This window comes from Amblyraja radiata, chromosome 31 (assembly GCF_010909765.2).
Source record: "Amblyraja radiata isolate CabotCenter1 chromosome 31, sAmbRad1.1.pri, whole genome shotgun sequence".
NCBI lineage: Eukaryota > Metazoa > Chordata > Chondrichthyes > Rajiformes > Rajidae > Amblyraja > Amblyraja radiata.
In genome coordinates, this window is record NC_045986.1 from 27,728,903 (window position 1) to 27,756,850 (window position 27,948).

At 45.3% G+C, this 27,948-nt stretch overlaps 1 protein-coding gene across 1 annotated transcript in view; it reads left to right on the forward strand.

Annotated features, from left to right (window-relative positions):
* The first annotated feature begins 229 nt into the window (after positions 1–229).
* The window catches only part of tmem88b (transmembrane protein 88B), a 34,853-nt gene continuing 7,134 nt past the window's right edge, over positions 230–27,948 (forward strand). The window contains exon 1 of the mRNA XM_033048307.1: positions 230–745. Coding sequence (XP_032904198.1) covers positions 470–745 — 276 coding nt within the window. The 5' untranslated portion in view covers positions 230–469. The remainder of the gene's footprint in view (positions 746–27,948) is intronic.

Below are 27,948 nucleotides of genomic sequence, written 5' to 3' on the forward strand. Positions count from 1 at the left end.
CGCACCTTATGTTAAATGCAGCTCGTACCTGGTGCCAGCTACTGCAGTCTGAGCTGAGCTAATATCTCCAGTACGTACCCACTAATTCGGACGGTGCAGTTCCAGTGGATGGGGATGCAGCAGGAGTGGATTGGATGGAGTGAGGCGGGAACGACTGCAGCTCCAGCTCCAGCAGCTTATTAATCTCGACTAACTGGCTTAGTGTCAAAAGGCTGATAGAATCAGCTGCCGGTGGTGGATGCTGTTCAAGTGAAGCTTTGATCGCAGCAAGGTTCTGAAAGTGAATCATACCTATTGCAGGGCAGGGTGACATCAATGTGGGGAATAGCAGGATAACGGACAAGGAAACTACTTGTGCGGACAGCAGCTGAGCAAGTCCCTGCATCCCGAACGTTAAGCTGGGGGAACTGCAGCTAAATCAGTTTAACTGTGGAAAGCAGAGCAGAAGGGAAATATCGGCAGCGGCGAAATGGCAGGGCAGGGAAATGAAGACTTTGATGTGGACAATGTGTCGGACACCGCCCGCATGCTCAACCATGTCCACCCGCCACCCTACAGCATCGATGACCAGCCCTGGCCTCTTGAGGCACGCAGCATGTGTGAGTGCTGGGGATGGGCACTGCTGGTCACTGCCTTTAACTTTGCACTGTTCCTCCTGAACCTCGCCCTCATGGGAACGGTGTTTTGCATCGTGCTGCTGCCCACTATCGTGGTGGTGTACTTTGGCTTTCAGTGCCACTCCAGGGTGAGTAGCCTTCAGCTCGTAAATATTAAATCTCTGCGTAGCTTTGGTGCTCATGGGTTTGCTGTGAAATTCTGATGGTGCATGGGGCCTGAAAGGCCAAACTAAAAGTCAAAAGGTAGTGAAGGTTGTGCAAAGCTTTGGAACCGGTAAAACAAAATAGGTGCTGTGTTTGACTGATATATATACTAACTGAAGGAACTGGAGCAATCTTAATTAGAAAATGCTCACATCTTGTCAGGGTGATCCAGATTGAATTCTTTTCCGTCTCGGTCAGAATGGATTCGAGTGATTGATAACCTGCTTGGTGATGAAGCTGCAATTTACATGCTTGTTAGACTTAATGAAACACAGAATGATAAGGAATAATCCTACGGAAAGTATTAAAATGGACCAGTGCTGGCTGCTGTGCAACCGAGGGCACTTCAGGACGTGTTCAGCTGCACCTAGTGCCCAGCCTGTGAATCACATTATAAACATATCATTAACACTGTGAGTTGATGGATTTGGTAGGACATAGAAACATAGAAAATAGGTGCAGGAGGCTGCATCGCCATTCAATATGATCATGGCTGATCATCCAACTCAGTATCCTGTACCTGCCTTCTCTCCATACCCCCCGATCCCATTAGCCACAAAGGCCACATCTAACACCCCCTTAAATATAGCCAATGAACTGGCCTCAACTACTTTCTGTGGCAGAGAATTCCACAGATTTACCACTCTCTGTGTGAATTTATTTTCTCTCATCTCGGTCCTAAAAGACTTCCCCCTTATCCTTAAACTGTGACCCCTTGTTCTGGACTTCCCCAACATCGGGAACAATCTTCCTGCATCTAGCCTGTCCAACCCCTTAAGAATTTTGTAAGTTTCTATAAGATCCCCCCTCAATCTTCTAAATTCTAGCGAGTACAAGCCGAGTCTATCCAGTCTTTCTTCATATGAAAGTCCTGACATCCCAGGAATCAGTCTGGTGAACCTTCTCTGTACTGAACCCTTTATATTTGTGGTAATAACTTCCACTAAAAGTAAATTGTGTACATTCCCCAGGCATGAAACTAAATCTTCCCCCTCGTAGAACATTGTTCTTGTTCACTTTTCATTCAGAAATATCTGCGAGTAACTGTGAATTTTTCTTTTTGAAACACAGTTTGGAAAAATATGTCTGACCGTGAAAATAGCAATATCTCAAGGTACCTCGAATCATTCTGGTGTAATCCTCAGCAGGTCAGGCAGCATGTCTTGGAGAGAAAGACATCTCCGGTCAACAATCTTTCATCTGAAGAAGGTCCCGACCCAAAACATCATCTGTCCACTCCCTCCCTCACAGATGCTGACTGACCTGCTGAGTTACTCCAACACTCTGTGTTTTCCCTCAAGATTCCAGCATCTGTATTTCCCTATGTTTCCAATCCTTCATCTGAACTTGGAAAGGGAGACGGTTCAGGTTCAACTGCATGGAAGATAAGACAAAAGAAAAATGTTCTTTGCATTCACTTTGTTCACCTCAGCCACCCCACCCCCTCCTTCTCTGCAACTTAAAACTAACTTGTTTTTTCTCTTGTGTAGGAAGGAACTGCAGATGCTGGTTTACACCGCAGATAGACACAAAATGTTGGAGTAACTCAGCACTCATGCTGGAATAACAGGCAGCATCTCTGGATAGAAGGAGTGGGTGACGTTTCGGGTCGAGACCCTTCTTCAGACTGATGCTGCCTGTTCTGCTGAGTTTATTTTCCCCTTTTCCCAGTTCTGCAGAAGCTTCTTCATGCTGAACTGTTAACGGTTTCTCTTTCCGCAGTTACAGTCTGACTTACCGAGTGTTTCTGCCACTTGCTCTTTTTATTTCAGATTTCTAACGTCTGCAGTTTTTTCTATATTTTCAAAGTCTTAGTTAAAAATTCTTTTCAGGATGTCAGGATTAAGGGCAAGCGGTGGAACAGGTTTGATAGCATTCATCGTTGTAAATGTAACACAAACTTTTCACTGTACCTCAGTTCAGGTGACAATAAATTAAACTGAACTGAAGGGGCAGTCAGTGAATACCCGTAGATAGACACAAAATGCCAGAGTTATGCCCCTGTCCCACCTGAACGGAAACCTCTGGAGACTTTGCGCCCCACCCAAGGTTTCCGTGCGGTTCTCGGAGGTTTTTCGTCAGTCTCCCTTCCTGCTTCCACTACCTGCAGCCTCCGGCAACCACCTGCAACCTCCGGGAACCGCACGGAAACCTTGGGTGGGGCGCAAAGTCTCCAGGGGTTTTCGTTCAGGTTTCCTAAGTGGGACAGGGGCATAACCCAGCGTGACAGGCAGCATCTCTGGATAGACGGAATGGGTATGTTTCGGGTCGAGACCCTTCTTCAGACCGAATACCCGTGTTTAATTGGTAAGGGGAATGTAGGTGACAGGCAGTTAACTTGTCTGCACAGTTTTGCTTTCCTGTGTCTCCATAATATTGGTACATGCAGAGATCTGATCTGTCGTCTCCCAATTAGTACAAAGCTGCCAGACAATTTATGAGAATAAACAGAAATGATTAGTAACTTTTAAACAGCTCCGCGCTGAAGGATTTATAAGTATCTCATTATGTGCAGTCGTTATACTCATTGGAACACAGCCATTAAATTTTTTTTTCACACGTGATAAATTCACTGTGCAATATTTTTTTGTGATTCGTTCTGGAAATTAGATGAAAAGTGAAATTGATTTGCAAACAACAAATGAAAACTCGAAGAATCCTAAAGTTTTATCACCTCTAAAACTGAAATAATGTCAGCGCAAATTCACAGAAGCACAGAATAGCGGCAGTGTGGAAGAGGGGACTGAGGGAAGCCATTTTAACCCCTCTTCCAACGAGAACGCATTTCTCTCTCCGTCTAACTCCTTGATGAGTTTCATCTTTCTAGTTTCCAACCTCCTTACAACCAGTTCTATCCCAGAACAACCCAGCATCTCCAGCCACCGTTCCAACCAGCTCCAGCACCATTCCATCACTTCTCCCCCCCCCCCATCCATGCACATAACAGACATCCCTCTTGTCTGGAATTTCATGGCACCCACCAAGGTCAGATAAGGAGAGGAGGAACGTAATGTTAAAGCATTTACATTCTTACACTGCTTTACATTTCACTCCTCCACTTCTCTCCTCATTTGACCCCCTTTTATTTCCTTAACAACTCTAAACTTTGTCACTTACTCCACCCAAGTGCCAATCCAAACACAACTCACCTGTATCCACCTATCACTTGCCAAGCTTTGTCCCACCCCCTCGCTCTCTTCTCCAGCTTTCTCTTCCTCCTTACCACAATCAATCTGAAGAAGGGTCCCGACCCAAAACATGGCCTGCCCATCCCCTCCGCAGGTGCTGAACCACCCGCCGATCTTCCACTCATTGTGTTTTGCTCAAAATTCCAGCATCTGCAGTTCCTCGTGCCTCCATGGTTCCACTGGGAATTTGACACCAGTAGAGGCTTTGTCATCCAGGTAGATGGGAGATGGGGGATTGCACTGGGATTACATCCTGCCGCTGAACATTTTAGACTTGCAGTTGCATCCCTGGTGACTGACCATTTTCTGGACAGGCGCACAATCTGACACTCAGATGTTCAGCTAGTGGGCACTTGTATATCTAGTCAATCCATCATTTAGACAGCAGGAAGATATGGATGCACCAGCATGTCTATCAATGCTGAGGCCCGTGAACTCACTCTGCTATGGACTCCACGTGGCAGAATGCGGACCTGCTTCAACTCACTAATACTGGGAACCCTTTGATATCAATGTGTGCTCGGAGGCCAATAGACAATAGACAATAGACAATAGGTGCAGGAGTAGGCCATTTGGCCCTTCGAGCCAGCACCGCCATTCAATGTGATCATGGCTGATCATCCCCAATCAGTATCCCGTTCCTGCCTTCTCCCCATATCCCCTGACTCCGCTATCTTTAAGTGCCAGACACCATTTTCTACATCAGTTATTTGTTGCTTTGGATGTACAGTGAATCATAGAGTCGCAGAGCATGGAAACAGGTGCTTCAGCCCAATTCATCCATGCCGACCAAGATGTCCCATCTGAGCTCATCTCGTTAGCTCGCCTTTAGCCTGTTTCTCCAAAACAGGCAGTATTTGCGAAAGGGGGAAGAATGAATATTTCTGCTCTGGCAATCTTAGAGCAGAACAAAGGATTGAGCATGGTTGACGAAAGGTCCAGGGTGGTGCAATGGAAACATTTCATACAGAAAATACCTGAAGAGTCCACTGACTGAAAGTGTGTTGGATGGGGTAATACTTTGAAGTTTAAAAAAACACAGTGCCTTAGAGAAAGGAGTGGCTGGGTTGGTGTACAAAGCAGAGACTTAAGGGGTGAATGGCCTCCTACTTGCTGTAATGATACTTTGACGCCATGATATCTACTCCATTGCTTTAAAAGTTTGGTGTCAATATGTACAGGGTGATGGGTATATGGAATAAGACATCATAGGAGGTGGCTGAAGTGGGAGCAGTGACATTTAGAGGACATTTGGACGGGTACATGGATGGGAAAAGTGTAGAGGGATATGGGCTAAATGTGAGCAAATGGGACCAGCTTGGATGGAGCATCTTGTTTGGCATGGGCGAATTTGGTCTGAAGCACCTGTTTCTGTGGTGTAAGCCTCTGGGACTCAATGTACATCCAAGGCAACAAAGATCTCAAGGAGAGCTGCTGGAGGAACTCAGGGAGCATCTGCAGTTGTGAAGTTGGGTCCCAACCTTCATCTGGACTGAGTTCCTCTAGCACCTCTTCCCTTTCTCGCTTCAGATTGCAGCATCTGCAGTCTTTAGTGCCTCCAAAGATCTTATGTCGTTATCTGTTCTCAAATTCTTGCTGTTCATTCCTGGCAGATTCCCACTTGCAGTTGTTCTTGCAGTACATTCTGTTCCGTGGAGTTTTTAATTGTCCTTATCTTCACTATTTGTCATTTTTATTGATACATTTTGAAAGGATATTAAATGTCTTTGCACGATTTTGCTCAATGCATGCAGAATTTGCCAGTCTATAAGATGAGGAATTCATCTATCACGTCTGCTCCTTCTCAATGATAATTCCAAACTATGCTCTATTATGAAGTCATAGCACCTCGGATAATCTTCCCCAAAACTGACCACTAAGTATTCTTGTTATTGAGGGAGTGCAGGGTAGGTTTACAAAGTTAATTACCAGGATGGCGGGACTGTCATATGCTGAGAGGATGGAGCAGCTGGGCTTGTACACTCTGGAGTTTAGAAGGATGAGAGGATATCTCATTGAAACATATAAGATTGTTAAGGGCTTGAACACGCTAGAGGCAGGAAACATGTTCCCGATGTTGGGGGAGTCCAGAACCAGGGGCCACAGTTTAAGAATAAGGAGTAAGCCATTTACAACGGAGACGAGGAAACACTTTTTCTCACAGAGAGTGGTGAGTTTGTGGAATTCTCTGCCTCAGAGGGCGGTAAAGGCAGGTTCTCTGGATGCTTTCAAGAGAGAGCTAGATAGGGCTCTTAAAAATAGCGGAGCCAGGGGATATGGGGAGAAGGCAGGAACGGGGTACTGATTGGAGATGATCAGCCATGATCACATTGAATGGCGGTGCTGGCTCGAAGGGCCAAATGGCCTACTCCTGCACCTATTGTCTATTGACACTGGAAACCTGAAGCACAAACAGAAAATGCCACCCACACACAGCATGTCAGTGAACATTGTAAGGAGAGAGAACCAGAATTGGGTCTGGGTTCTTGTATCAGAATTGGAAACATAATTGATGGTTTAAAATGGAGGGAAGGGGTCAAGGGGAGGGATGAACACAAGGGGAAATATGAGGTAGGGCAGAGGCAGGAGAGAATAAGTGATGCTGGAGTGAATGATGGCGGGGCAAGATAGACTGGGGTGGGATTTAGGACGAGGAAGGGCTGAAAAGATGGGCTGAGAATAGGTGGAGATAGGAAAAGCAGGATTATTATCTGTCATTGTACAATTTCACGCCCAGTGCATGAATGAAAAATAAAGTGAAAGCAGTTGACTCACAGTGCCAGAGACCCGGGGTTCGATTCTGCCCTCGGGTGCTGTCTGTGTGGAGTTTGCAGGTCCTTCCCTGTGACCGCGTGGGTTTTCTCCGGGTGCTCCGATTTCCTCTCCCATTCCAAAGGCGTGTTGGTTCGTAGGCCTCTGTTAACTGCCCCAAGTGTAAAGGGAGTGGATGAGACAGTGGGTTAACATGGAACTGGGGTGAATGGGTGATCGATGGTCAACGTGGACTCCAGTGGACCCGAAACGTCACCTATTCCTTCGCTCCACAGATGCTGCCTCAACAGCTGAGATTCTCCAGCATTTTTGTCTACCTTCGATTTTTCCAGCATCTGCAGCTCTTTCTTAAAGCCCTCTCCCACTGTACGAGTTCATTCAAGAGGTTTCCCCGAGTTTGCCCTGATTCGAACTCGGAGATTTACGGTAATGGCCGCTCGTCGGTACTCGGGGCTCTCGTGGACATTTTTCAACATGTTGAAAAATCTTCACGAGTCTTCCCGTGCTTACCTGCCGTTAGCATTACGAGCCGCTAAGAGACGTCCCCGAGCTCCGACGTACCCGCTACGTCCATTCTACGTGCTTACCACGAGTCTGATTTTTTTTTAAACTCGGGAGAGCTCTTGAATGAACTTGTACAGTGGGACAGGGGACCAAAACAAATATCTTAATCTTACTGAAGGTACACAAAATTGCTGGGGAAACTCAGCGGGTGCAGCAGCATCTATGGAGCGAAGGAAATAGGCGACGTTTCGGGCCGAAACCCTTCTTCACACCCGAAACGTCGCCTATTTCCTTCGCTCCATAGATGCTGCTGCACCCGCTGAGTTTCCCCAGCAATTTTGTGTACCTTCGATATTCCAGCATCTGCAGTTCCCTTTTGAACATCTTAATCTTACTTCCTCTTTTAGTCACATGATGTATCTTTCCATTCAATTAAATTAAATCTCCATCAAACAAATAAAGACAAAGAATTTTGGAGCCCGCGTTGGTGACCATATCGCAATCCTCGAGCTCTTGTTAAAAATCTTTTGAAAATCATATGGTGTAGGGCCCCGACCCGAAACATCATCTATCCATTTCCCTCCATGGATGCTGCCTGACACATTGAGTTCCTCCAGCATTTAGAGTCATAGGGCCATACAGTGTGGAAACAGGCCCTTCGGCCCAACTTGCCCACACCAGCCAACATGTCCCAGCTGCACTCGTCTCACCTGCCCATACCCCTCCAAACCTGTCCTATCTATGTACCTGTCTAACTGTTTCTTAAACGGTGGGAGAGTCTCTACCTCATCTAATACCTCCTGTGGTAGCTTGTTCCATACCCCCACTACCCTTTGTGTGAAAAAAATTACCCCTTAGATTCCTTTTAAATCTTTTCCCCTTCACCTTAAACCTTTGTCCTCTAGTCCTCGATTCATCTACTCTGGGCAAGAGACTCTGTGCATCTATCTACCTGATCTATTCCTCTCATGATTTGATATAATTTGATTTGATTTGATATAATTTGATATAATTTAATTGCCACACAACCAAGGTCGGTGGAATTTGGGTTGCCAGCAGCGTCATTTCATACACTTTGTGTTTTGTTATAAATCTTTCTTGAATGGCTCAAATATCTCTTCAGAACGTGCTAATGCTGTTACCGTCTCACCCTCGACTGCCATTAATACAACTCATGTTTCTCATTATTTTTTATGCCCGGTTAGCCATTTTAGTAATATCTTCATGTTGAATCAAAGTGCCAATGGGCTTGCTTAATATCTCCCAATAATCCTTCGGCAGCTTGTGAACTTCACAAACTGCAGATCTGCAAAACAATGAACTGAAATCTTTAACAGATGTTTCATTTGGAACTGAATTACAGCCCAGACTCTGGAGCCAGTTTAAATGAGGCAGCCATCTCCCTCCTCCAGGAGAAAGAAGTGGCACCTCGAATGATTACAAAGCAACGGAAGTAGTAAAGATCAATGGTCCCTGTTTCTGCCACCTGGTTATTTTTGCTTGTTGATTGATTCTGGGTTGTGACGCCTGTGAGGGCTTCTGGCCTGCGAGGATTGCAGCAGTTCCAACGCAAGCCTCGGTAATAGTCAAGACAGACACAAAAATACGGGGCTGTCATATGCTGAGAGAATGGAGCAGCTGGGCTTGTACACTCTGGAGTTTAGAAGGATGAGAGGGCATCTCATTGAAACATATAAGATTGTTAAGGACTTGGACACGCTAGAGGCAGGAAACATGTTCCCGATGTTGGGGGAGTCCAGAACCAGGGGCCACAGTTTAAGAATAGGAGTAAACCATTTAGAACGGAGAACTTTTTCTCACAGAGAGTGGTGAGTCTGTGGAATTCTCTGCCTCAGAGGGCGGTGGAGGCAGGTTCTCTGGATGCTTTCAAGAGAGAGCTAGATAGGGCTCTTAAAAATAGCGTAGTCAGGGGATATGGGGAGAAGGCAGGAACGGGGTGCTGATTGGGGATGATCAGCCATGATCACATTGAATGGCGGTGCTGGTTCGAAGGGCCAAATGGCCTACTCCTGCACCTATTGTCTATTGTCTATTGTCTATAAAATGCTAGAGTAACTCAGTGGGACAGGCAGCATCCCTGGAGAAAAGGAATGGGTGACGTTTCGGGTTGAGACCCTTCTTCAGACTGAGAGTCCGTGGAGAGAGACATAGCGATATGGAAGGTCAAGGTGTGAAAACACACATCAAAGGGGAAGTGGATCAAGGAAATCTAGAATGACACATTGCTAGCTGAGGGGAAGGGGACAATGAGGCATGCAATCTAATATTTGATCAGGACAATGAAACTAGTTGGAGAACTAGGATGGGGGAGGGACGGAGGGAAAATCATACGAGAGGCAGAGCAAGGGTTACTGTACTTGAAGTTAGAGAAATCAATATTTATACAGCTGGGTAGTGGACTGCCCCAGTGAAATATGAGGTGTTGTTCCTCCAATTTGTAATAGTCACACAGGCACAATATCTATGTGTTCTCACTTTCACACCGGTCTTTGTAGTAAATGGGTCAAAGTCAAAGCAGTATTTGAATAGTAGTTCAGGGTACAGAGTGCCGCCCAGTGCAGGTCAGCAGCTTCATCCATTCTCAGTGCATCTGCGACTATTCTTATAAAGAATGGAATGCTTTGTTGCGAGAAGACTGAGGCACAGACCATAACCTGGCCTGAAAAGGAATCCAAATAAAAATATGGACACAAAGTTCTGGAGTAACTCAGTGGGTCTGGCATCTGGCATCATCCCTGGAGAAAGAGAATGGGTGATATTTTGGATTGGGACATTTCCCGACCCGAGATGTCGCCCACCCATTTTCTCCAGAGATGCCGCCTGATCTGCTGAGTTACTCCAGGACTTTGTGTCTATCTTTGGCATAAGCCAGCATCTGCACTTCTTTGTTTCGACATTGGCAACACTGCATCGGATAAAAATATGAAAGGATATGGAGAAGAGATGAGAAATATGGGACTGCTAAATCTGCTGAATGTCCTTTTTTTTTAAATTGTGAATGCTCCGATACATAACCATGGTTAACTGGATTTCTTGATAAATCCTCCCTGCGATGATTTGATTTTAAGTCTTTTTGGTGAATTCTAATGCACGGCTTCAAGTGATGGGATCTGCAGTTACTTGAGGTGAAAGCTGCTCAAAGGAAGACAGAAGAGGCTGCTGCTGCTGGAACCTTGAGCCGGTGGAACTCTGTGGGTCAGGCTGCCTCTGAGGAGGGTATTTTGGCAGTCTGTTTTTGTTTTTGCGGAGATTAAGAGTCGTTGGTTTTCCAGCCCCACAGCAGGGTTGCAACAGGAACTGCAGCTAGAGTGGCTGCAAATAAAATGTATTTCATGCCGGTATCAAAAAGAGTACATTTAGCCCATTGTCACTGTATTGTCACTTGCGGGCAGAGCACCTAGGCAAGGCAAGGCAAGGCAACTTTATTTATATAGCACATTTCATACACGAGGCAGACTCAAAGTGCTTCACATAAAAACATGTCATACAATAAAATGAAATAATAAAATGAAATAAAATAGAAGAACTAAAAGAAAAGAAAAGCAAAATTAAAAATGCATTATAAAAAGTGCAAAAGTTAAAAGTGCAATGCAGTTAAGATTTAGCTGAAAGCCTAGGTAAATTCCTTGTATGTGAATACTTGGCCAATAAACCTATTCATTCATAAACCTATTCATTCATTCATTCATTCATTCATTCATTCATTCATTCATTCATTAGAGTTTCATTTATTTGCCCAATTCACCCAGAAACTCTTAAAATTCTGCCTTTAGTTCTTGTATCTTCAAAATGAACAGGCTTTCAAAGATATTTGCAAAGAGAGGAAAAATGAAAACCATCACCACCAATTGTACAGAGAGGATATTAGTCAAGAATTAGGTGCTAAATTGTCATATGTACCAACTATTACTTACTTACTTACTTACCATCTATTCTGCCTCCTGGCATGTAGGGCAGCAACGAAGGTCCTCCATTGAAGTTGATTCCTTCAGTTGCTGTTTCCGTAACATATGTGTTTTACGAGACAGGGTTGTTAGCCCTAGTGCTCAACCTCCAACCTGGAGGACCAGTGGATCGCTCTTCGTCTCGCCTCTACCCTTCGACCTGTCCAGCGTGGGAGACCCTAACAGGAGAAGAATCTCCCGCTGGCATGGCTCTAGGGGTCACTGAGACACACACGCTCCCCGACCATGACAAGGTTGCAATCCAACGGCGAGATGTGTATCGACTATGGAACAATGAAATTCTTATTTGCAGCAGCAATACAGATACAAACACATAATATATATTATGCAACAATTTAATGAATTAATAACCACCATAATAGTGCAATTAAAAACACACATGTCCTTAGTGCATGCAAAGACAATCCATATTAGCAGGCAACAAAAGCTTTTCACTGTACCTCGGTACATGTGACAATAAACTAAACTAAATTATATTTCATAGTTGAGGTTAGTGTTGTGCAGTGTTCAAGAGCCTGATGGTTGTTGGGAGGAAGCTAATCTTCAACCTGGTGGTCATGGTTTCCACCCTGCTGTATCTTCACCCTTAACTATCTGTCTTACTGCCAGTCACACTGTTCTCAGTCTGTGTACATCAGTCAAAGAGGAACGTGTTATCAGTGGGATGAAGCACTTGCAATGTGAGTGAGTGACACTGAATGCTGGGCAGACACAGTAAGTGGTTCCATTACGATGGCAGGTTCAGTTAGCTTCGGAGGTAACACCCATCACAATCAATTTTCGCAGAAACCCTTTTCTTCCTGAAGTGGAATCATCAAAGGTGCTGATTTACTTCAACTGGATGCAGCTGTTTCCCTCCACTCGGGGCTCGGAAAATCAGTACTGACAAGCGTTCCCCCGGCAACCGCCCGGCCACACCAATCAACGTGTGAAAGGCAGTGTACATAACGAACTGAAACTATGTTTGTGCAACCAAATCAAGGACTAGTCACACCCCTGGCCACCCGCTCTTCTCCCCTCTCCCATCGGGCAAAAGGAATGAAAGTGTGAAAACATACACACCTCCAGATTCAGGGACAGTTTCTTCCCAGCTGTTATCAGGCAACTGAATCACCCTACCACAACTAGAGCGCAGTCCTGAACGACTGTCTACCTCATTGGTGACCCTCAACACTATCTTTGATCGGAGTTTACCTTGCACTAAACATTATTCCCTTATCATGTATCTCTGCACTGTAAATGGCTCAATTGTAACCATGTATTGTCTTTCCGCTGACTGGTTTGTACGCAACGAAAGCTTTTCACTGTACATGTGACAATGAACTAAATTGAGCTGTACGTCATGCGGATTAACAAAAGAGACCATGGCTGCTCTTTAGTCTGGGGGGGAATGCCATGCAGGGTGGGGATGAAAGTCCAGCCCAAGGTCAAACATTGAGGAAACTCAGACATATGGGTTTCCCAAATATCCGCAGAATTAATTGGAACTCTTTTTAAGGAGGATTCATTCCCACCGGCAAGCTGGCTGACTGGGAGAGTGGGAATTTTAGTTTAGTTTAGAGATATATAGCGCGGAAACAGGCCCTTCGGCCCACCGAGTCCACGCCGACTAGCGCTATCCTACACACACTAGGGACAATTTACAATTTTACCAAAGCCAATTTGAACCTGCAAACCTGTACGTCTTTAGAGTGCGGGAGGAAACCGGAGCACCCGGAGAAAACCCACGTGCTCACAGGGAGAACATACAGACAGCATCCGTAGTCGGGATCAAACCCGGGCCTCTAGCGCTGTAAGATAGCAACTCTACCGTTGCGCCACTGTACCACCCTGATGGCGTTAGGGAGATGAGATGCTGATTATTGTAGGGGTCTGATCATGGTGGTAAAGGGCGGGGAGGTCGGAGAAGAGGTCATGCGTGGGAAGGCTTGGTTATTAATAGTGGGTGGATCTGATCATGGCTCTTGGTGGATTCCAATCTAATGAAACATTTATCTCGAGAACATAGCTGATCCCTGTATTAACTTCACCCAAAGATGATTACCAGCATGGTCCGTTCTGGGTGAAGTCAACTTTGCATGTCCTAACAGTGAAGAAACGTGTACTCAATGACCCAGTTCAGCAAGAACAAGGAGCTGGTTGTTGATCTCCGGAAAGGAAAGCCATGAACCTGTGTTCATTGACGGGATAGCGGCGGAGAGAGTCAACAACTTCAGGTTCCTGGGCATGCATACCTCTGAAGATCTATCCTGGGCTCAGCACATTGATGCAACCACATAGAAAGCTCATCAATGCCTCTACTTCCATAGAAGATTAAGTAGATTTGATGTCACCAAATACACGATCGAACTTCTACAGGTGTATGGCAACGTATTTACTGGTTGTCTCACGATAACCCAAACACCTAGAAAGGAAGGAGTGGTCAACATTGCCCGGTCCATCATGGGTAATTACCTCCCCACCATCAAAGGGATCTACAGGAGGTACTACCTCCAAAAGGCAGTTAATATCTCAAAGACCCAATCCATTGTGGCCACACTCACATCTCGCTGTTGCCATCGGGTGAAGGTACAGAGCCTGAAAACGATGACCTCCACGTTCAAGAACAGCTTTTTTCCCCAACATCCATCAGGCTCTTGAACACAGCACAACACGAACCACAAGCCTGTCTTGGTAAATATGTCCTTTGTTTACGGACTTCGGTCTGCACTATTATAGTCTGGTTCATCAGTTTAACTGATTATTAATTTATTGCATTATTGATTATTGTATATTTATTTGTCTGTTATTGCACGAATTGGCCTGTAAACCGGCAGCAAGTAAGAATTTCATTTCTTTAACAATGAAATCATCTTGACTAAATTTTGTGTGTGGCACTACTGTTAACTTCCATTAAATTAGACAATAGACAATAGGTGCAGGAGTAGGCCATTCGGCCCTTCGAGCCAGCACCGCCATTCAATGTGATCATGGCTGATCCTCCCCAATCAGTACCCCGTTCCTGCCTTCTCCCCATATCCCCTGACTCTGCTATTTTTAAGAGCCCTGTCTAGCTCTCTCTTGAAAGCATCCAGAGAACCTGCCTCCACCGCCCTCTGAGGCTGAGATTTTAGATTTTACATTCATAATGTTTGAGCGTGAAAATCCCACCAAAACGGAGGAGATAAATGTCCCAAGTTGCCTGGACATCGAAAGTACAAAATTATTGCACAAAATCATTTATTCTGCATTAGGTTTATTTTCAACAGAACAATACCTTTTCCTTTGAAGCTGTGTGAACAAGTTTCCAGCGCATTAGAGTTCTGCACAGGGCAGGTTGGTACCAAATTAACCCTGTTCTCCAGAATGATTTCAAGGTGTAACTTGTTCATTACAGTAAAGGCAAGGCCTGTTATTTTTCTGCATAGCATAAATCTGATATGTAGGAAAGAACTGCAGATGCTGGCTTAAACTGAAAATAGACTCAAAAAGCTGGAGTAACTAGCGGGACAATAGACAATAGGTGCAGGAGTAGGGCATTCGGTCCTTCAAGCCAGCACCGCCATTCTATGTGATCATGGCTGATCATCCCCAATCAGTACCCCTTTCCTGCCTTCTCCCCATATCCCCTGACTCTGCTATCTTTAAGAGCCCTATCTAGCTCTCTCGTGAAAGTATCCAGAGAACCTGCCTCCACCGCCCTCTGAGGCAGAGAATTCCACAGACTCACAACTCTCTGTGTGAAAAAGTGTTTCCTCGTCTCCGTTCTAAATGGCTTACCACTTATTCTTAAACTGTGGCCCCTGATTCTGGACTCCCCCAACATCGGGAACATGTTTCCTGCCTCTAGCGTGTCCAGACCTTTAATAATCTTATATGTTTCAATAAGATTCCCTCTCATCCTCTAAACTCCAGGACAGGCGGCATCTCTGGAGAAAAGGAATAGGTGAGGGTACAGATCGAGACCCCTCTTCAGACCCGTAATGTTACCTATTCCTTTTCTCCAGAGATGCTGCATAAACTTCATACCTTCTCGTGATCTATCAATAGCTGTTAATAATACATGTGTTTATGTTCAGAGGTGGAGCTGCTGTCGGGTTAAAGTATTGATTTCTGCTGTTTACTATTTGTAGACGTGCTTGCGGCATTGATTAATGAAGCTGAACACCGATTACCTCTGACTGTGTGTGTGGGAGCAAATCCATATTTACTGCTGCAGAAATGTTACATCTATCCGTGGCAATGTCACGAAATGCTGTCGGAAACCAGGACTGAGAGCAGCTGCATTGCGAACCTTCATTTTGTAGCCTAGTGCCTTTCACGTGGATTCTTTCCGACGGCAACCCTTTGGTGAATTGGCCAAAGGTTATTCAGTCATAGATGCTGGAACAATCGAAGGCAGACAAAAATGCTGGGGAAACTCAGCGGGTGAGGCAGCATCTATGGAGCGAAGGAATAGGTGACGTTTCGGGTCGAGACCCAAAGGGTCTCGACCCGAAACGTCACCTATTCCTTCTGAAGAAGGGTCTCGAACTCGAAACGAAAGGGTCACTTATTACTTCGTTCCATAGATGCTGCCTCACCCACTGAGTTTCTCCAGCATTTTTGTCAACCCCCAAAAATAAATGAGTGCTGACGAAGGTTCAGGGATATTAACTGTCTCTGTCTCTCCCTCCACCTGTACTGTCTGACCTGCTGCCTATTGCAGTCATTTGGGGTTTTATCTCACATTTCCAGCACCTGCAGAATATTGCTTTTGGACAATTTGAATAATGCGTTTTTTTTATAAATTGAGATTTCTCCTCCTATGTATCGTACTTCAAAAGACACAAAGTGCTGGAGTAACTCAGCGGGTCAGGCAGCCACTCTCTCAAGAGAGAGAGAGAGCATGGATAGTTAACGTTTTGTGTCGGCACCCTACTTCCTACATTCCTTACTAAATGAGAAGAAAAAGGCTTTCAGGGAGGGCGACAGGAATAAAATCAAAGAACTTCAAAAGGAACTGAAGGTGAGGATTAAGGAGGGGAAAGAAGCCTATAGGTTCAAATTAGAACGACAGCTGCAGCAAGATGGTGTGAAGCAGGTATGGGCTGGAATGCGATAGATCACGGGCATGAAGCAGAAAGGTGGTACACTGCCTGATGGTGAACAGAGTCTGGCTGATGATCTGAACAGATTTTTCAACAGATTTGACTGCCCCACACCACCCCAGCCTCCCCCACCTGGTCTGCTGACCATTGCTGCTTCCTCTCCACCTCCCCTCCCTCTCTCCATCATCTCCATCACTCCTGAGATGTCACCTGTACGGAGTCCCCTCTTTCCCACCTCCCACTCCACCGGCAGCCCCACCTATGACTCTTCATACTGCTCAGGTCAAGGTGATGCTGGACAGACTGAAGCCAGGGAAAGCAGTGGGGCCTGATGACACCAGCCCAAGGCTACTGAAGACTTGCTCTTCAGAGCTGTGTGGTATTCTAACACACCTGTTCAACCTGAGCTTGCGTCTACAGAAGGTTCCAAGGCTGTGGAAAACATCTTGCCTGGTACCTGTCCCAAAGAAGACCCATCCCACTCTCCACAATGACTACAGACCAGTAGCGCTCACTTCACATATAATGAAGACATTTGAGAGACTTGTCCTTTCCTACATCAGGACTAGTGTGTCAAATCAAATGGATCCTTTACAGTTTGCATATCAGCCTAACATCAGTGTCGATGATGCCCTCATTTACATGCTGCAGAGGGTGTACACACATTTGGACACTACTGATGCATCTGTAAGGATTACATTTTTTGACTTCTCAAGCGCCTTCAACACAATTCAGCCCCGACTGCTAGGGGAGAAGATGGAGAAGATGAAAGTGGATCCATCACTGGTACTGTGGTGTTTGGATTACCTTTCCCTCAGACCACAGTACGTGCGCCTACAGAACAGTGTCTCGGGCACCATCTTGAGCAGCACAGGGGCTCCCCAAGGAACTGTGCTGGCTCCGTTCCTGTTTACCATCTACACAGCGGATCTCCAATATAACACCAACAGCTGCTTTTTGCAGAAGTTTTCGGATGACACAGCTGTTGTCGGCCTCATTAAAGGGGGCAATGAGGAGGAGTATAGAGACATAATAAGTAACTTTGTGGAGTGGAGTGCACACAATAACCTCCATCTTAACACCAAAAAAACAAGGAGATAGTTGTGGACTTCAGGAGGGGGAGGAGGAGGACTCAAGCAACACCAATCACCATTAAGGGCACTGAGGTGGAGGTGGTCGCTAACCACAGGTGCCTTGGGGTGCAGCTTGACAGTGAGCTGAACTGGAAGTGTCATATGGAGGCGGTGTACAGGAAGGGACAAAGCCGACTGTATTTTTTAAGGAGGCTGAGGTCATTTAACATCTGCCAACCCCTACTGTGCAGTGTCTACCATTCAGTGGTGGCCAGTGCTCTGTTTTTTGCTGTGGCCTGTTGGGGAGATGGCGCCCGCATAGCGGACAAAAACAGACTGGACAAGCTGATCAGGAAGGCCGGCTCAGTGGTCGGGGCTGAGCAACGAACGGTCCAGCAGGTGGCAGAGGCCAGAATTCTGAACAAACTGGGTTCAATAATGACCAACCCCACTCACCCACTCCATGCCCTGAAGGTGATCAAGAGCAGCATCTTCAGTCAGAGACTGATTGCACCAATGTGCAAAACTGAGAGACATAGGAAGTCTTGTATACCAGCTGCTATAAGGTTATATAATGCGCATAAATAACTGCACTTTTTTTTAATTAATTGTATTTTAACTTGTATTTTAACTTGTTAAGTATGGAAGCCATTTGAGGAAATGTGTGGTGTTATGTCTGTCTTGAAGCTGTCGTGGCACTGTAATTTCCTGTAAAGGATTATTAAAGGTATAATCAATCAATTCACAACTTACAACTCTTCAATCCTTTTGTCTCACACGTTTCTTTTCATCTCTGTCCTTTCTCCAACCACTTGCCTATCAAACCTCCCCCCCCCCCCCCCCCCCCTTCACCTCTATCCGCCTATTATGCCAGTAGACACAAAATACTGGAGTAACTCAGCAGGACAGGCAGCATCTCTGGAGAGGAGGAATAGGTGGGGTTTCGGGTCGAGACTCTTCTTCAGACCTACTTGCCAGGCTTTGTGCTGCTCCCCCTCGCTTTCAGCTTTATTCCCCCCCCCCCACCACAATCAGTCAGAAGAAGTGTCCCGACCCAAAACGTCACCTATCCGTGTTCTCAGACTTGCTGCCTGACCCCCTGAGTTACTGCAGCACCTTATGTCTTTAATAAACCAGCATCTGTTGTTATTCCACTCCCTCATCCAATTCCCACACATTAGGGGGAATTTTACAGAAGCCAATTCACCTAAAAATCCGCATGCCTTCCGGATGTGGGACGAAACTTAGAGGAAACCCACGAGGTTACAGGAAAAACATGCAAACTCCACACAAACAGCGCCCAATGTCAGGATCATACCCGGGTCTTTGGTGGTGTGAGCAGCAGCTGATTCAGCTGAGCTACTGTGCCACAGGGTCAGAGGGACGACCCCTGTTAGAAGTATTAAATAAGAAAAGCGAACATTAAATTATTTGAATTTTGAGATGGGGTTTTAGTTACTGATGCTGACAGGTTTTGAGGAACGGGAATACAATTTGGGCTGGATAACTAGTCTATAAAATATCTAGACAATGTCGGCAAAACCTCTGATTCATCCTTTAGCAAGTCTGCGCTGGGATGTATTTGAGACTCTGATCAGGTTTGACATTCATATTTAATTCTTTATCTCAAGACGTTATAAGAGTAACTGTCTGAAGGAGCAAAAGCGCGATGCAATGAAGGATTAGACTGGCGGTAATGACTACTATACTTTAGATTCTATCCCAGTCGAGGAGATTCTGCAAAATGAAACTGTAATCGATCGGCACTCAGCCCTGCCTCAAAAACGCAGTTTGATCGATAAATCTGTAAATTGGTTGTCATTTTCTGTCAGGGCGTTATGAGATTCATAAACTTAAATCCAGCCTTCGAGCTAGTCAAATTTGGATGCAAATTTACATAAAATATTAAGAAGAAAAACTAATTGAGTGGTGTAATGGAAAGGAACCGATCATGAAATTGGTGAAAAAGGGAGTGAGTGAGCAGCAGAGAGGGAAATGATGGATCGGTTTCATTTTGTGCCATTTCACTGCAAAACATTAACTTTCAAATCCTATTATTTCTCATGTGCAGCAAATCGCTATAGCACTCTCAGCGCAAAGACTTATAGTACATAAACAATATTAGTTACTGAATGATTCTGGTATTTCCCCAGAGGAATACAGAATTAGGATTAGAGTCAGAGGTGAGGCATTGATTGATGGATCAGCCCAGACTTGGCTCATTGAATATTCTCTGCTATTCTCATCTCCTTGTTTAATATCTCGATGTGTCTTTTGATCAGTTTAATTTTGCTGAAATATAGTTAGTAGAGTTCACAGTTCCAGCAGGCTGGCTTCGATCGGTCTGTGTGGTGTTTGTACCTTCTACATGTGACTGTGTGCATTTCCTCCTGCTGCTCCAGTTTCTTCCCACAACACAAAAATGGGCACACAAGGAACTGCAGAAGCTGGAATCTTGAGCAAAACACAAAGTGCTGGAGGAACTCCGTGGGTCAGCGCGAACTCAGTGCGGCACGGTGGCGCAGCGGTACGGCGCCAGAGACCCGGGTTCGATCCTGACTACAGGTGCTTGTCTGTACGGAGTTTGTACGTTCTCCCCGTGACCAGCGTGGGTTTTCTCCGGGTGCTCCAGTTATCTCCCACCTTCCCAAGACGTACAGGGTTGTAGGTTAATTGGCTTGGTATAATTGTAAATTATCCCTATTGTGTGTAACATAATATTAGTGTACGGGGATTGTTGGGCGGCGAGGAAGGGGCTGTTTCTGTATCTCAAAACTACACGAAATGTTATGTGTTGCGCAAAAATGTGCCGGTTGGTATGTTAATTGGCCACCGTATTTCGACCCTGTTAGATACGTGAGCAGTAGAATGTGCGAAGAGTTGGTCTGCCTCAGAGGGCGGTGGAGGCAGGTTCTCTGGATGCTTACAAGAGAGAGCTAGATAGGGCTCTTAAAAATAGCGGAGTCAGGGAATATGGGGAGAAGGCAGGAACGGGGTACTGATTGGGGATGATCAGCCATGATCACATTGAATGGCGGTGCTTGCTCGAAGGGCCGAATGGCCTACTCCTGCACCTATTGTCTATTGTCTATTGGTGGGAATGAGTGCAGAGTAAAATTAGGTTGACGTAGGATTAGAGCACATGGGAGCTTGATGTTTGGCATGGACATAATGGGCCAAAGGGGCGTGCTTTTCAACTCTATGACCTTTACGAGTGTCTTTGCACTTATTATTCAGTCATTGTTCCTCTGTAGCTAAATAACAGACATATTATGTGAACAATAACTTCCTTTCACTGATCTGCACCCACAGTCCGCTGATTTTAACACCATGGCAGCCATTGTATTTTTCCACGCACGTTATTCTATATCGATGCCTCACACTTCACGGCCACTGAATTGTCATTCATGAGATCTCAAGGGGCACGTTGATAAGGCTGTAAAATGCAAATAAAAGCTGGAGAAATAGAATTAAAACACAAAACCGATTATGTTAAATGTTTAGAACTTTGATTAAACCACATTTAAAATGGCATGTGGTTTTTATGTATAAAAGAATGTCGGTTAGAATGGAAATGTCAAAGTCCAGACGGTATGGTTTAGTTTAGTTTAGTTTAGTTTAGTGGTCCACCGAGTCATGGAAACAGGCCCTTCAGCCCACTGAGTCCGCACCAACCAGCGATCCCTGCACGTTAACACCATCCTACACACACTTGGGACCTTTTACATTTATACCAAGCCAATTAATCTACAAACTTGTACGTCTTTGGAGTGTGGGAGGAAACCGAAGATTTTGGAGAAAACCCACTCGGTCATGGGGAGAACATCCATACTCTGTACAGACAGCACCCGTATTCGGGATCAAACCCGGGTCTCTGGGGCTGTAAGCGCTGTAAGGCAGCAACTCTAGCGCTGCGCCGCAGTGCCGCCCTGCTAAACGGTATTGCATCGCTTTAAGTTTTTTTTACACAGGGAATGGTGGGTGTTGGAATGCACTGTCAGGGGCGGTGATGGAGGCAGGCACATCAGTGGCATTGAAGAGGCTTTTGGATGGGCACATGGATGTGCAGGAAGTGGCAGGATATGAATCATGTGCAGGCAGAGGTGATTAGCATGGATATAGTGGGCTGAAGGGCCTGTTCCTGTGTTGTACTGTTCTATGTTCAAATAAAGGTGCAGGAAAATGCAACGCCGTTTCGCAGAATGATACCAGAACTGACAGATTGAATCTACCAGGAACTTGTGAAAGTGCTGATAATCGGGAGACCATCATAATTATGAAAGGGTGTAACTAGTCAGATCTGGATTGGCAGTTCTTAGAATAAGCGAGTTCGGTATTCTGAAAAACGCAAGGAATCATGGGATTTGTCAAAGGTCATTTGCGATAAACGTTCTCGGCAACTGACGGGACACCGGCCCGGAGCAGTGGCGGCCCCAGGCTGACAGCCGGCACGGTCCCGCCATCCCGGGAATTAACCTTGTAACGGGAAGAATACAATGGGATTAGTATATATGGATGGCTGATAGTCAGTGTGGAGATCGGGCTGGAAGCCATGTTTCTATGCTGTATTACTTCTTGACACACAAGAATGTATCAATTAGATTAATTGGTTGTAAAATCATAGCAGCATGAAAACTAAACTGATTGCACTGTCCGGGTGTGATGATGCTAATAATTCTGTGTGGATTCTCATTATCTTAGTGTGAGGCCCGGATTTATTTAGTTGATGCTTTCCCATGTCCCAGCTGATGTTCACGAACACCATGCAGTAGGTCAGGAGGAAACGCCCTGTGGAGAATTTGCAAAATGGCAGATTTTGAACAGCACAGTAAGTAGCATATCCTGAGCCCTGCACGGACAGAGGTTTATAAGGTCGTCTGAGAACTTTAACAAAACTCCAAACTTAACTGTGATGGGGATTTCAGAACCGTTGAGTCACTGAATCTTCTTCTTCTTCTTGCGTATGGCGTGCACAGCTTAAAGTTGTAGGACAACTTGTTCTATTTGATCTTATTTGATTGTGCACGCCGGGTTGATTGCATTCGTCGAAACAGGGCGGACCACGTGAAGGTTGCAATCTCCCACCCCAGTCACTGAATTAAACACTGTCAGATGTATGATATTTATTCACCATGTGAGCTCAGCTTGCATTTTCTATGTTCTAGAAGGTTCTACGATAGCTACTTCCCATCAACCATCAGGCTCTTGAACGCTGCACAAAACTAACATCAACTATCAACTTCTATGGACTGGCTTTGGTTGCATGAAAGACTTTTGGTGTTTGCACTAACATTACAATTTCTCATTTATTGAACTTGTTAAAATTATTATATTTATCTGTGTGTATATCATTTGCAGGCTTGCCAAGCTGCTGCAAGTAAAATAATAGAAGATAGACAAAAGTGCTGGAGAAACTCAGCGGGTGCGGCAGCATCTATGGATCGAAGTAAATAGGCAACGTTGGAAATAGGCAACGTTTCGGGTCGAAACCCGGAAGGGTTTCGGGCCGAAACGTTGCCTATTTCCTTCGCTCCATAGATGCTGCCGCACCCGCTGGGTTTCACCAGCACTTTTGTCTACCTTCGATTTTCCAGCATCTGCAGTTCCTTCTTAAACAAGAAAAATAATGTTGTTATTTTGTCATCAGTACATATGGCACTTAAACACTCAAGACTCTTGGCATTAGTCAATAAGTTTGATAATAATGTGTAGGTAGGAATTGCAGGTGCTGGTTTAAACCAAAGGTAGACACAAAAAGCTGAAGTAACTCAGCGGGATAGGCGGCATCCCTGGGGAGAAGGAATGGGCGACGATTCAGGTCGAGACCCTTCTGCAGTCTATAGAAGGGTCTCAACCCAAAACGTCACCCATTCCTTCTCTGCAGAGATGCTGCCTGTCCCGCTGAGATGCTCCAGCTTTTTGTGTCTATCTTAAGTTTGATAATAATGGTTACTCGTTTATTATCTCCGTTTTCTTACCTCCACTCCAGAAACAAAAGTTGAGAACGCTATTATTAAACATACAGAAGATTATTTGCTTATGAATAATCTTTGCATCATAATTAATTGTCAACTTTTCTCCTTCAAGGCAAATGACTGTTTGTAGAATATAATGCATGTTCACAAACCTGTTCCTCATCACAAGCAATGATCACATGTGTACGGTTTTCTGAAAGAAGATTTGGGTTTTGATTGGTAACCATACTTCTCTCCTCTCCTTGTCATCTCTAACCTTTGTCTCCTACTCCACCCATCTGCCAATCAAAACCCCCTCACCTGCAGTGGCGGACTGGCCAGGGTGTCAGCTTGCCCGATGGCAAGTGGGCCCCCTATATCAAGTGGGCCCCTGATGAAGTGGGCCCCCTTTGTCTCCTGGCAACCAATATTTTTAGACGCAGTCCACCACTGCTCACCTGCATCCACCTATCACTTGCCAGGTTTTGTCCTGCCCTCATCTCCGTTTTCCAGCCTTCTTTTCTCAACTCCATTCCGTCTGGAAGAAGGTTCCCGACCCAAAATGTTGTCTGTACATTCCCTCCTCAGATGTCCAATGCATCGTTTTTTTGCTCTCGATTTTCCTCTCCTAAGACCAGTGATTAATATTCAGCTTTCTGCCGCTACACTTGCTAAGATCAATCAACCTGGGACAGCTCAGTGGAGCAGCTCGTAGAGTTGCTGCCTCACAGTTCAATCCTGAACTCTGGTGCTGTCTGAGTGGAGTTTGCATGTTCTCAATGTGACTGCATGGGTTTCCCCCGGGTCCTCTACTTTCCTATCGCATCCGAAAGATATCTGATGGGCAGGTTAAATGGCTGCAGCAAATTGTGCCTACTGTGTAGGTGAGTGATAGAACCTGGGTTTGGACAGGAATAAGCGGGGAATAAAATGGGAATGGTAAACACGAGTGCTTAATGGCATATGAAAATAACACTATTGATTCTTGAATAAGGGGAGCTGATATAAACAGAAGAAATATAGGTTTGGGGACATAACAAAAGCTAAACACATCCCACCATGAAACAGAATGTTTGTTACAGTACATGGATGGAACTAAGTGTAAACTCCCTCATTCACACTGTGTTGGAGGCAGGGAATGAAATAAGCAGAAAAAAGGAATTTCAAATGAATAACCTTAAAATGAAATTGGACGCCAATTGTTAAAGTGTTTCTAATTTGCTGCTTGAATGATTCCAAATAGCCTGGACGCTTCAAGCAGTTTTTTTTTAAGAAAGCTGCTGATAGATTGTCAGGCACTACCAACCAATAGTCTGACATCTTCCTTATCAGCAATCGTTACAAAGAACTGATTCCAATGGGCGTTCAAATAAGCATCTAGCTGGCTTTCATTCAACAATGGGGGTAGTGCGGAAAATTAAAAAACATTTGTATTTATATGGCACAATCAGCAGAATGTCCAAATTTAGTTATTGTTGTAATTTAGGAAACACAGTGGTCAATTTATGCATCCACAAAGCTTCTATAAGAATAATCTGCTTCTCATTTACATTGATTGCGGAATAAACGTGACCAGGGTATTAAGCAGTGTTCTGTTACAAATTTACCTCCACATAATCCCCAATTTGAAGCTTGTTCCCTTTATTCCATCAATAGGAATTAGATCAAAATCTCAGTCATGGCGTTGATCTGGAATAAAGCCTGAGCCTAGATTTTGTGCAAATCCTGAGTTCAAAGCAAAAGGATTATGACTGAGATCTTTAATTAAAAAATGATGTATATTAGAAATATCCAAAGTCATTTTATCTCCGCATGTACAGCCGATATAGTACATCTAAACTGTGCTGTGGTAAAGAGATCCTATTTTCATCTGAACATCTTGCCCCCTCAGCCACAATGTCTCCATCACATGTGTAGGAAGGAACTGCTGACGCTGGTTTGAATCGAACGTAGACACAAAATGCTGGAGTAACTCAGCGGGTCAGGCAGCATCTCTGGAGAACATGGATTGCAGGGGGCGGGGGGGGGGGGGGGGGGGGGGGGGGGGGGGGGGGAAAGCTGGAACAGAGGAGGGGCATGATACAGCATGGGCAGTAATTGGTGGACATGGGCTGGGATAATTTTTGAGAGGCAGATTGTTGAGCAAAGGCCAGGAATGGAAAGACAGATGTAAGCCCATAAGAGATGAAGAGTTTAGTGCAGTTTAATTTTGAGATACCGCGTGGAAACAGGCCCTTTGGCCCATCGAGTCCGTACCGACCAGTGATCCCCGCACACTAACTCTATCCTACAACACTGGGGACAATTTATCACTTGACCGAGGCCAATCAACCCACAAACCAGCACGTCTTTGGAGTGCGGGAAGAAACCGGGGCACCTGGAGAAAACCCACACGGTCACAAGGAGAACGTACAAACTCCGTGCAGACAGCACCTGTAGTCGGGATTGAACCGGGGTATCTGGCGCTGTGAGGCAGCAACTCTGCTGCTCCACCGTTGTGCTGCCGCTGCCAATTGTGAAACTCGAGGGTAGAACATTTGCAAAGTGTGTGGCCACTGGAAGGGATGGGGGGGGGGGGGGTGGAGAAATCGGTGCATAGTCAGCCAGGGTTCAGGGAAAGGGGCGGGGATTTTGGGGAGGGATTGGAGGGGGACGGGGGCTGTTGGTGGACATTACCAAAATCTTGAGCATTCAATGTCCATATCGTTGGTTTTACCAGAACGATGCCTGACTTAGAGGGTTTCAGTTATCAGGAGAGGTTGGGCAAACTTGGATTGGTTTCTCTGCAGCACCTTAGGCCGAGGAGAGACCTGATAGAAGTTTATGACAGACATAGATAGGGTAGACAGTCAGAACCTATTTACCAGGGTGGAAATCTCAAAGACTAAAGGGCATAGCTTTAAGGTGAGAGGGGCAACATTTAAGAGATTCAAGATTCAAGATTCAAGAGAGATTATTGCCATGTGTCCCTGATAGGACAATGACATTCTTGCTTTGCTTCAGCACAACAGAACATAGTAGGCATTGACTCCAAAACATATCAACGTGTCCATATAGCATTATATTAAAGGAGATGTGTGGGGCAGGTTTTTTGTATATAGAGAATGATGGGTAGCTGGAACCAACTGCCGGAGATGTTGACAGAGGCAGATGTGACAATGGCATTTAAGAGGCTTTTGGATGGGCACCTAGATATGCAGGGAATGGAGGCTTATGTATTATGTGCAAGCAGAGGAGATTAGTTTAACTTGGCTTCATGTTCGGAGCTGATGTTGTGTGCCTAAGGGCATGTTCCTGTGCTGTATTGTTGATTGTTCTGTAAATGCCACACGACACAGCTATGAGCTATTGAATCAATAACTCTCAAAGCTGTTCATTCAGGAAGTTATTTTGTTCAATGTTCTGCATTATTTTCCTGGTCACATACGATACTGGAAGCTCTAAAGGTAATAGAGAGCAACAGTACACACAGCTGTGGCTTTAGCCGTCTGCAGATGCAGCAATGTAGTCTGGTTATGTACGGTCAGTGGCACTGAGGTGAGACTATGAAGCATTACCACCTCCCCACGACCACCCCCTTCCCCACCCACATGCCTCCTTGGGCTGCTTGTCATCAACCTCAGTGCTATGCGCTTTGTTACAAACACCATCCGAAAGGGAGAGAGGAATCATACTTCAGCCAGTTGATTATTACCTGTCTCGGCTCCACCATCTGGCCTGGCAGCACGTTCCACCCACAACTCTTTGAGTAAAGGACGTACTGCACATCTCATTTAAACTTAGCCCCTCTTAACGGCATAGCAGTAGAGCTACTCCCTTACCACGCCAGAGACCCGCGTTCAATCTACTGTTTAAGAAAGAACTGCAGATGCTGGAAAATCGAAGGTAGACAAAAAATGCTGGAGAAACTCAGCGGGTGCAGCAGCATCTATGGACCGAAGGAAATAGGAAACGTTTCGCGTCTGAAGAAGCGTTTCGACCCGAAACGTTGCCTATTTCCTTCGCTCCATAGATGCTGCTCCACCCGCTGAGTTTCTCCAGCATTTTTGTCTTCCTTCAATCCACTGTTGCTGACTGTACAGAGTTTGTATGTTCGTCCCATGATCTGCGTGGGTTTTCTCAGAGATCTTCGGTTTCATTCCACACTACAAAGACGTACAGATTTGTAGGTTCATTGGCTTGGTATGAATGTAAATTGTCCCTAATGTGTGTAGGGTAGTGTTAATTCACAAGGATCACTGGTCAGTGCGGACCCGGTGGGCCAAAGGGCCGGATACGTGCTGTATTTCTAAACTAAACATTGCAGCTGATCAGCTATATGGGCATAACTTCAACTTAAAAGCAAGGGATTTATATAAAAAAGAATTCATAGTTATGGACATAAAGATAGACACAAAATGCTGGTCTCGACCCGAAACGTCACCCACTCCTTCTCTCCAGAGATGCTGCTGCCTGTCCCGCTGAGTTACTCCAGCATTTTGTGTCTATCTTTGGTTTAAACCAGCATCTGCAGTTCCCTCATAAACAGTTATGGACGTGCTGTATTACAAGGCAAATCATTGAAAAGATTTCTATGGCCAA